The sequence below is a fragment of the Bemisia tabaci genome, chromosome 3 (genome assembly GCF_918797505.1).
Source record: "Bemisia tabaci chromosome 3, PGI_BMITA_v3".
NCBI classification, from domain to species: Eukaryota; Metazoa; Arthropoda; class Insecta; order Hemiptera; family Aleyrodidae; genus Bemisia; species Bemisia tabaci.
In genome coordinates this window covers 52,831,991-52,842,972 of record NC_092795.1, presented here as the reverse complement: position 1 = coordinate 52,842,972, position 10,982 = coordinate 52,831,991, and the positions used below count along the sequence as shown (strand labels likewise).

The 10,982-nt window shown below is 37.4% G+C and overlaps 1 protein-coding gene across 5 annotated transcripts; it reads right to left on the bottom strand.

Moving 5' to 3' along the window:
* Positions 1-776: 776 nt before the first annotated feature.
* Positions 777-10,604, bottom strand: LOC140224312 (protein D2-like). Of its 5 annotated transcripts, none has more exons than XM_072298763.1 (5): positions 10,097-10,599; positions 9,195-9,318; positions 5,489-5,626; positions 4,329-4,404; positions 908-1,050 (listed from the first exon to the last, which is right to left on the bottom strand). In XM_072298763.1, exons 1-5 carry the CDS (start codon positions 10,280-10,282, stop codon positions 1,044-1,046), a joined length of 531 nt encoding a protein of 176 aa, XP_072154864.1. In that variant the 5' UTR covers positions 10,283-10,599; the 3' UTR covers positions 908-1,043. The 5 variants fall into 5 exon arrangements, 3 of the variants coding, with proteins under 3 accessions (XP_072154863.1, XP_072154864.1, XP_072154862.1); XR_011899614.1 differs by lacking the exon at positions 4,329-4,404 and adding an exon at positions 4,475-4,639 and having other exon boundaries at positions 912-1,050; positions 10,097-10,600; XR_011899613.1 differs by lacking the exons at positions 908-1,050; positions 4,329-4,404 and adding exons at positions 2,629-3,136; positions 4,475-4,639 and having other exon boundaries at positions 10,097-10,600.
* Between the last annotated feature and the right edge of the window lie 378 nt (positions 10,605-10,982).

Here is a 10,982-nt window from a genome sequence, read left to right as displayed (position 1 = left end):
GCCCAGGGCCGGATTTACCTACTTGCCGCCCATGGGCCGCCTACTCCTTAGTTCCTAAATATCCTAAGTTCCGTAAACCTATCTCTGTGTGGACAAGGTCCTCCATTTATAAGAAATGAAACAAAAAATTATGAAAGAGCAAACATAAATGTGGTTTAATAATTTTAACTTCCGCCGCTGCGCTGCGTTGATCGCACTGTGTTTGGCGCAATGCGTGAAGTATTCCTGCAGTCTTGTAGGCGCTAATATGTGTTACATGCCGACCGCCGCGCCGAGGACTTGTCCTTTTCATCTCAAGTCCTCGTCATCATTCCTCTCTACACTGAGCTCCAGGCCAAATTGCGTGTTTAGCTCCTCTCTTAACTCGACTTATTAAAGATGCTGTCTCTTGCATCACCGAAAAACGACAAAATTAGAAATTACTACACTCTCAGGTAAAAGAGATTTTGTTCCCTTTTCCCATTGATAATTTTTTTTCTGAATCCGATTTTTTTTATACCTACATTTAGAGAAATTGCAAAATTTGCCGCCCCCTAAATTTACTGCCATGGGCCGCGGCCCATGTGACCACCCCCTTAATCCGGCCCTGGGTTCGTCAGAGTTTCCTTCACAAACACAGGGAAATTAGTAAAATATACTATGGTTAAATTGAAATATCAGGCAATTCCAGTTGTTATTTGAAATAGGTATACTGAATATCACATTAAATAGCACTTTTCATAACCTTACAAACGGCGCACTGAATGTTCAATTGCACGCATTGAAAAATAACTTTTAAAATGATTTTATTGTGCTTTAATTTTTCCGCAAATATCACACGCAGTATCATAGTTTTGTGATGGAATAGAGACCACTTTCAATGTTATTTAAACTAGATTTTCTGCAGTAGTGTTGAAGTCGTAGAAACCTTACCGTTTCCCTTTGGATGAACTGCTCCGATGTGTGGGGTAAGGACTTCACCAAGTTTTACCCTGAATTCTGGAATGTTTCCCACAACCCAATGCTGCCACTCTTTATTATATGGATTCGACGTAGAAGGAGAGTCAGGATCTGTAAATGTTAGTATTTATTGAGCTTAACGTATAGATAGGCATACAATTAGCCAAAAAAATAGAGACTTCGATGACATTCAGACATAAGTCTGAAATGGAATTTAAATGATAAATTCAGGGTTATAAGAGATAATACGTCGGAAAATAACTTAAAACCTTATGTAGCGATGGCTTAAGTGCAGAATCGCATGTAACTCCGTTTGTAACGTTGCAGACTTCAGGCCATACTTTATTTTTTCTGTAGAAAACTAGTCAACCTAATTTCTTGAATACTTCCTCGATCTTCTTCTCTATTAGCAGAATATTCCGTGGAAATTTTAAATTATATAGTTGACTTGTTTCTTTTCAAAAAAATAGGATAGGAGATGAGATTTTGGAACATCGCTGGGGAGATACGCGGTTTCGTACTTTGGCCGTCGATATCCTGATCAGTTATACTTTCTCCATTTTATTATTTGCTTTTATTTCTACCGCGTTACTTTTAACTCTGTTTGCCCATTTCTAACTCGAAAATACTATGGTCTGTTTGAGATATTTTGCGGGTCACATGCATTGGTATCCGACATTGATATGGCAACACATTCGAAGAAAACGCACACTTCACATGCTTTAAAAGGATACAAAAAGTTTTTGCAGCTAAAATAAAATCGTTAAAAGAATAGATAGCACTGTGACTTATCATTAATGAGGTCAACCTCAAAACTTGAACCAGTATTATCAGAGTGTAGCCAATAAGTTATTAAATTGGAGATGAAACAAAGACTGCACATGCTTTTTTCACATGTAAGGTGCACGATTTTGGGAGTCACTTTTTCAATTCATAAAAAAACAGAACATGAGAAAATAACATTTACCATGAAAAATGTTTGTAAATGAATCACTGCAGAGAATTTGATGACAATATGGCACACTTTAATAAAGAAACGTTTCTGTTTTACGCACGTCTCTGAGGTTTCAGATTTTATAAAAATCGAAGATGACACTTCAAGAATTCTAAAAATGAAATAAGTTGTATCCTGTTGTGAGCGATGATAAAAGCGTGAGGCTGGGAACGGCGTTTGATATAACGTCAGACATGCTCAACTCCCCCCCCCCCCTTTCTATTATTTCTCTCCAAGAAATAAATTGCCGCTAAGAGATCTCTGTCCATGATAAGCGTAGTGTCCTTCAATAATCCATCATGTTCGTAATCACATGAAGTCAATTCGTTATTCGACTGAACAGCGCTAGCCTGTGGCACACCGTGGTGAATAAAATCGGCGCAATCAAAATATGATGCTCATTTTACTCATGAAAAGCCATCGACTTGCTGTTTTCAAACCGGGCTAGAATTTATATAGATCCAAATTGCAAAATGCAGTCCAAATGTCGATCAGAAACTAACTTGTAATTCAAAGGAAATGTATCTGTCACGGGCAAATCCTAACTCTTACGCAAACTACCCGGAAAAATCAGGCAGACCGTGATTCACCCGGGAAAATTACGCTCTACGTAAGTGTTAAGATCTGTCTGACTGGGCATTTATTTGCTGAGGATTACCAAAGTATTCAATGAGAGAAAAATGAAACAAATATGATACTGAAATCCGTCAGCCATTTTTTATTCCTAACTTTGGAAAACATGGTCTTTGCATTTATAAAATGTATAAAAAAATACTAATGTTGACACATTTCATAAAAAGATTCTGTAAATTTTGATGAAAACATTGATTCAACCTACTTAAATACTCATTTTCGAAGGCATTTTCGTGCAGATATCACAAGTACATTTTAGTTTTCACAAAAGAATACAATTAAATTCCCTCCTAAGAAATGTGGTTGCAACAAAATCGGGTTTATTCTCTTGCAGGCGGATAGAAGATGCCGAACACAATTATTTGTCTCGTGAGCACACTATATATGGATGTCCCACATACTTAGAGCGACGATCAAAGGACATATTTTAGATTCAATCGTTAATGTCTGTGCTAAGATTTACGACTTCCCCAGTTCACAACAAAATAATTGACAGCATGAGGATCGCCAAGGTCATAGCGGAGTGCAAAATTTCTGGTTGAAAAGTTTGCTCGGTAATCGTCGTCGGGGCTAAAGAGGGAAAAATTGAGTAATTTAAAGACAAGATGAGACGAAATTTAGGGTTCAACGTTTTTTCCCTGGAAAATATGACATTATTATTTTTACTGAATTTTTTAAAGGAAAAATTACGGAATAGGTCAGTTGCGCTTTTCTCAGAATCGTGTTTTGATGTTTGATTCTTGTTGATCACCTAAAAATATTAAGATTTGTTTAAACTGCAACTTTCTACGTTCAATACAATCAATCTAGATATCACGCTTTGAAAATTTCGATTTACGACAACATCCATTGCGGCAGTGACATCCTTGGTTTCTTCCACCTTGCTTTCATCTGAGTTACACGTTGAGTGACCAGTGCAAATGTGTGTTTTCCCGACTGATGGAAGGGAGTCGGAAGAAACCAAGGGTATAACTACTGCGGTGGATGTGACGTCACAACCCGAAATTTTTAGAGTACGATATCTCGGTTTATATTGGATGTAGGAAGTTGCTGTTTGGACAAATCCTAATATTTTTAGCTGATCGACAAGAATTCAAGCATCAAAACATAATTCTGTGACCAGCTCAATTGGCCCATTGAGGAATTAATTTTTAACTTCTTTGTGAGTTTTGTTGTTTTTTCATGACAATATGACTACAATTTTCTGAATCGGAAGTCGTCGGCTTTCGATCCTGCCGTAAGTATCAGTTATTCTGAGTATTGCATATAAATGTCACGTTCTTCCTATTTTCTCATGATGAGGTGATATATGCGTTGATAATGACACAAAAAGGAGGATGATTCTTTTTAATATCTTTATTATTTTTTTAAGCGTATTTTGAAAATTAGATTTGACCTCGCACTCACTTTCTTGCATTTCCTATCAGAAAATATCAATTGCACTGAATCCCATTCAGGCGGTTGTAATGATACCTCAGTTTTTTATATAACGTTCCGTGAGACCAGAATCTCGACCATGCTCAATGGATCACCATTGGAATAGTTTTGATGGTTCTCGTGATCTTTTAAAACAATCTGTCGTTCATAACAAATGATTACACAAACGCAATTTTTCCCCCGTAACTCTCTTCTTCCCTCGAAACGACATATTTAGAATGAGGACACATTTGTGAGATTTGAGTTGATGATGAAAGTTTTATCATGAAGTAAAGAAACAAATTTTATTATATGTATATCATCGGAATGATGAACACTCACGTACCTATCATCTAAGATCAGATCGGTCAAATTTACTTTTCCATGCTGATGGTAGACAGTGAAAACGTATCTGTGCAGTCCTGGGAATGGTTCAAAATAAGGTTAAAAATTTGAGATTTGCGAAGTAAAATGTTTCATTAGTCAACTTACAGATGTTTTTCTCGATTATGCTGAAAGTTAATTTATTTTTGTGCACCTTCTTTTGTGAGTGAGCGAATGCAATTATAAATGTTTGGAGAAAATATTGCTAAACAGAACAGCCCAAGAAAGGGATTGCCTTCAATTTGATGTGTTATAAAATATGTTCTGATACATCTAGAGCAAACAAAGGATGATGTTAAAATTTCATTAATTGGTTTTGTCAAACAAAAATAACTAACATGCCGCTCTTAAAGCGCTTCCGTGCGCTCCGCGACCAGGCCCGCCACAAGGGGGGGGGGGGGATACTGGGTCCCTGGTACCGGGGCCCGGGTCCCGGAGGGGGCCCGTGTTACCCGTGAAAAACCACTACGAATTCACATGCAACCCTTTTTTCGTAAGAAAAAGTGAAAAATTTACCCTAATAATTTTGCAAAAGGTGAATTGAATTTTAGAAACACGCTGGGGCACTGTAGAATTCTTCCTAAATTTTCCAAGGAGTATACTTCCTGGAAAATTTCTATCTATTTTCAAGATTTTCAGTACAGAGGGATATTTTTAGTAACTGCGTTTCATTTTCTTCCGTCGTTAGATGCTACGAGTCTCCAGTCTGGGCATCCTCGACTTCAATGGCTCATGGCTCAACTCCCTTGCCATAGACAAACGAAGGGGGAGTCCAGGGGGGCCTGGCCCTCTTAGAACTGAAAATAGTATCATATGCCCCCCCCCCAAAAAAAAAAAAAAAAAAATTTCCAGATGTTTTGAATGCAACTATTCGCAAGCATTTTGTGCTGAAAGTAGAAAAAAAAAACATAATTATTGCGCAGAAATTGATGGAAACATTTTTTATGGAAGCTTCAAAAAAAAAATATGGAAGCTTAAAAAAAATGTATTCCTTTTTTCATACTAAATTAACCCAAGCGGGCACCTTAAGAGGGCGCAAGGCGCCCTCGGGGACTGGGCACGTAGCGGTACGGTAGCATACCCTTAGTGGTGATATAAAACTATACTGAAAATACACATTACCATCCCCTTTTGGATGAATTGCTCCGATGTATGGTGCTAGGACTTCACCAAGGTCTATTCTTAGTTCCGGAATATTTCGTACAACCCAGTGTTGCCATTCTCGATTGTAAGGATCTGAAGTTGAGGGAGAGTCAGGATCTGAAAATTTTTAAACATGTATTTAAAGTTGCAGAGCCTCATGCGCAGGATATTGGGATGGAAAAATAACGCCTTTATTGAATCTTAATTCAAAATCCTCGTTTGTTACATAATTAGGTGTATCGTTTAAAAAATTCGATTTTATAAAGTTTTCACTACCGTCTTGCACACGCATGCTCAAGTACTGTATACATGATTTTGCTCAGAGAAAATTGTGCCTCATATCAATAAATATAGTACAGAATTTTGGGTTTATAAAATATCCCTCACATGGATATCACACTTAATTAAGTTCTCTTTGTGCCACCCACACAAATGCAAGTTGTTAAACAAGTAAGTTTGTCTCGTAATTGCGTTGGAAGAAGATAGGAGAAGTAAGTAAAACAAAAACAAGAGAAATCACTGTGGTTAAGAATGTGATATGGGAGCACAGACAGCTTTCACCTTACAAAGTTTAGAGTGGTAAGAAAAGTCTTAGCGGCAAGGAGGATAGAATTTTTAAAAAAAAGATATTGGGATGGTTTGTAAGGTCATTACTATCAGATATGTTTGTGACTGACATTTTCCTAAATTATTAGTATTCCTTCAATACCTTGAAAAAAATTGTGTTAGACGGGAGGGATGGAGTCGAGAATAATGTTATACAGCTCTTACCAACTGTCTCCTGAAGCGATTTTTGAAAGATCGGAAAATCGCGCTATCTTTAGCTCTCTGAGCTGCGGTTGCTTTCATCCAAGGAGGCTAAATTGAGCCAAATTTTCACTCAGAATTCATTGGATTATTTTTTAGCAACAAAAAGTGGCAACACTGGATAGAAGAGGCGCAGGCTTTACGTCTTGCAGCATTTTACTGTCATTCTGACGTAAAACGCCGCATGGACATTTGATTGTATCCCATGTTTTTCAAATAAATTACGAGGTTTTTTTTTTGGCGCGTATACGTAGTATACCGCCTTTGCGATCGTTTCGAACCCTGCTCGATACAATAACCGAGTCCCTTAGTTCCTTACCGAAAAGTGACTACCGCGAACTTCTGAGATTTTCCAAAGCGTGTAAAAAGTTTATTTATCCGTCAATAATTATGATTTAAAGTTGTTTCTCATTCTGGGGCTCGCTAGTTTATGTGCAGTGAATACCAAGAGTCTACGTTACTTGGTTTTTTTAAAAAAAGCCTAAGAGTACGACGCGCTGATTTAAAATATGCATATATAAGCGGAAGCAAGCGAACTGATTCGAGGATGGCTGACCAGTTCGGCACTCCTTGAATGAGAATTTCACTCACTCCGTTTTGTTCAAAACGTTGCTTTGACATATCTCCACACCACTGTTATCCTTTTCAAAAGTTGGTACTCCTTGCTCTGATAGCCGGCGCCACCAGGATAGTGGTAAGTGCAATCTGTGATGAGCCTCGAGACTCATTAGACCATTTGCTAAACGTGGCTCATACAGGAGTCCACTAAGCCCTCTCGTCCCCACGCTCCTGATCACTGCGTCGGCGTCACGAAGAACAATGGGCCTTGGGTCCCAACGCGGCCGATACCCGTACCCCAATTACTCACGCTTCATTAACCATTTCACCGTCACGCTAGGATTCATCCAATTTTCAAAAAAAATTGTTTCGCATGTATTTAGCAATTTTTTCCTTACTCTCCGTTAAAACACAAATAAAAAGAGACCTCATTCATAAAAATCGGCCGAATAGAAGAGAAGTTACAGTAATCGAAATCCGAAGAAATCAACAAAACCTCGACTCCTCGATACGAAAAATAAAATGAAGGGGAAAAAAAGAAAGTATAAATTACAATTAAATATAATTGACCTCAAAATTTGACAAACAATTCATTTATATACCTAACGCTGAAAAAACTGGGAGAAATTACAAAAAATTTGCCTCTTGCAAGGGGCTTCTTTGTAAGAATTTTGACCTGAAGACAACGGTCGAATAACAGCAGTACTCCATACAATACACGGTGTGCCTGAACGAGTTAAACATTTTTCATACGTCCAAATCGAAAAATCTTTATATTTTTAACTACAATGTTTCTTGAATCGTTTAAGCAAAAAAAAAAAAAAAAAAATTCCGTCGAGATTCTGGAACGCAAAGGCGCTTTAAAAGTATTCTGGGGCTATAATAGCTAAATCACCGGTAGTAAATTCGTTATATTATTAAAAAGAAATTGACTCCATAGTTTAATTCCTTAGTTTCTTGAATACGATTATTTTAAGCACTTAAACATTTATACCACCAATTTTAGCCATGGGGTGATTTCCTGAGAGCCGATAATATCACGAATTTCTCATAGAACCCCTCAACAGTGGCTTGCTTTTTTGGCAGCCGATTCGGCCATCGAACCGGAGTTTAAATGGAAGCTGATAATAACCCAAAGCTCTGAGAAAAATTTTGAGATGAGTATAAGAACGGTTTGTTGTAAGTAGCGAGGAGAGGCGGGCAAAGCGGCTAAAATCCTATCTAATTTTTACAGTTTTTCTGTTGAATTAATGTTGCCGCGGGCTTCTGACTGTCCCACACATAGTTCTGTTCAGCATATCGATACATAAGTATTTACATTTTACATACGTAGAATCTAATTTTCACGTCGGGGAGTTGACATATTTTGATTTTTTCGATTTTATACGGAAAATTGATGGTTTTTCGGGATTGAAATTATTATTGTTTCATGAAAAATAAATGCACCCAAAATGACTATAGCATATTGATTCTTACACATTTGCACTCACAAAATTGGTTGGTAAATTCAACGAGTGGGTGCATCGACCTGGTATATCAAGTTTCTGCAATTTTTTACGGCAAATCAGTAGATTTTCGGGATGTAGATTGCTTACTTTCAATTCATGAATGAATAAAGCAACGACATGGTTGAACTTCTTTGCATGGAAAGACGTTTAAAATAACAAAATCAAGACGTATTTAATGCAATTGCATTTATATCGAGTCAATTTCTTTTCAATAATATAACGGGATTTTTACTACCGGTGATTTGGGTATTTTAGCCCCAAAATACCTTTAAATCGACTTTATCTTCTAGGAGTTCGACAGAATTTTTCCTTTCTTCGCTTAAATTATTCCGTAGCACTTTTCTTCAAGAATCTGATAAGATTTTGCTTGAGGCAGATCAAAAAACTTAAATTCGATCGAATAGCTTTCTACTTTCACAATACACGGTCTCGTCAAGGTGCGTCTTTGACCTCGCAGTGTTGGATAGTGAATTCTCTTTTTGTACTGTTTGCCTATTTTGAAATCTCTGTAAATGAAAACTAAAGGGGTTGATATGTGCGAGTTAATGACGCGCCTTATCAACACATTGTGTTGGAGTTCACTGCTTGTTTTTTTTTTTTTTTTGATTTACAAATATTTTGCAATGAAATTTTCGAGAAATTTTGTAGTTTTAAAATGCATTTCCGAGGTATGAGCAATACTGTTTGAATAAGAAAAAACCTAAGCAAAGGTATACAACGAACCCATTCGGTGCAAATTTTCAAGGTCCAGAAAAAAGAACGTAAAGGAGGAAACATAATTAAATCGCATTTTGCAAACAAAAAATCAATACCTGTCATTATTAGAGTATAGAATGCTTTAATATCATACGGCCAGTCCACAAAACTTGGAGCTTCATGAACAAGAGTGGGTAGAAGAAGCGTTCCAAATTTGATAGATTGAGCTCCGTATTTAATCTGGAAAATAATATTATCCAGGGACACGTGACAGTTATTGAAAGATTTTTGATTTGTATCATCCTCCTTTTATTGAAACACCAACAATAAGTAAAATGGAAAAAGCTCATCAGATTATTCTTAGAAAAGGGAAAATAACAACGACCTCAACTGCATTAGTCAAAGAGAATTCTGAGAGGAATCATTGCCTCCTCATTATTCGTATAATATTTGATGGAAGAAAGTTTCTGGTAGATTAGTACGGTACTGTCGCTTCAAGTTAAGAAATGTGTATCTTTACTGTAGCGTTTCAAAATCTCTATTCCCCTTTTACTTTTTTTAAACTAAATGAACCAATAAAAAAAGTCCCTTTTAGACTTTTCAGGAAATCTAATTATCTACGAGTATTGGTTGATTTATCGTTACAAAAACACATATAATATTTGCGAAATTTTTCAATTTTGTATTCTTAGATACGCACTTTGTGACTTCAATCATCAAAATGATGAATACTAAACAAATTGTCCTGTGAGCATCCGTATTAATTTTTTGATCTGGTTCTAGTATTGAGATGTCACCTCTCCCTCTGTCAATGACACTCCTCTAATTCAGTGTGTCCAATTTTTCCTTACATTGTCTACTGCACTTCTAAATATAATTTAATCAATTTGGCGATTCATTGAAAAACTAACCACCTCGTACTGAGATAGCGTTAGAAAACTGCTATAACAGCAATCCTAATTAAACAAATCAAAAATAGTTTGTAAAAATAAAAATAGTCAAAACATTTAATACCTACCTTTAATTCATTTTTCGGCGCCACATCCAAAACATCGGGGATGATTTTTGTTTTTGTCAAAAGCTCACCGATATAATTGTCTGATTCACTAGATTCAACAACAACTGATAAAAACTCTATCAATACAACTATAGAAAATATCTGATGAACACTTATTGATAGATTTAAATTTCTCATCATTACCATTATGTGTTAAACTTAAAAAAATTACCAAACCATATGACTGGATTAAGTTCCGTACAGTGTTCGTGCAAGTATTGCAAGCCTGAAACAAAATGAATGGAACGGAGCGTTCCGTCACTTTTGGAGAGTTCGCAGTTTCCGTTTGTAAGCGATATATTTGAATTAGGCTCTTGTGAGTCTGTAAGTGACCATTGTGTGCCCTTACACTCAGAATGGTCACTCGCGTGAGCGCAGAAGTAGGTCAGGAGTGGAGGAAACAGATAACGGATTCGATTTCGATTCTCGGAAACTAAATTGAAAGGTCTAGGCGCCGCGCCGGCCGGCGCTTCCGCATTCCTCAGCGATTACCGCGCGGCACGAAGGATTCCTGGATTCACTAGACAGACTGGAGACGGGAGTCGCGGGGTGGGGCATTGATGGAAGGTGGAGGGAGGGGGGAGGGCTCGGCGTGTGACTCACTATTGCGACACACAAAGGATTAGAAGATAAGACAGCGCAGGCATATGGTTATCATAATAGGTGCAGCTCTGTTATTTTGCTAGGAAGGCCTCTGGCCCCTCTACCGCAAGAGGGTCCGTGGGGTATGGAATGTCCTCTAGTTCAGAGGGGAGTACAGGGGGTCCCCTCAGAAATGTTTCGCAATTTTAATTCTATTTGGGCGTATATTAAGGCTCCCGTGACGCAAATAATCAATCGATTTCTG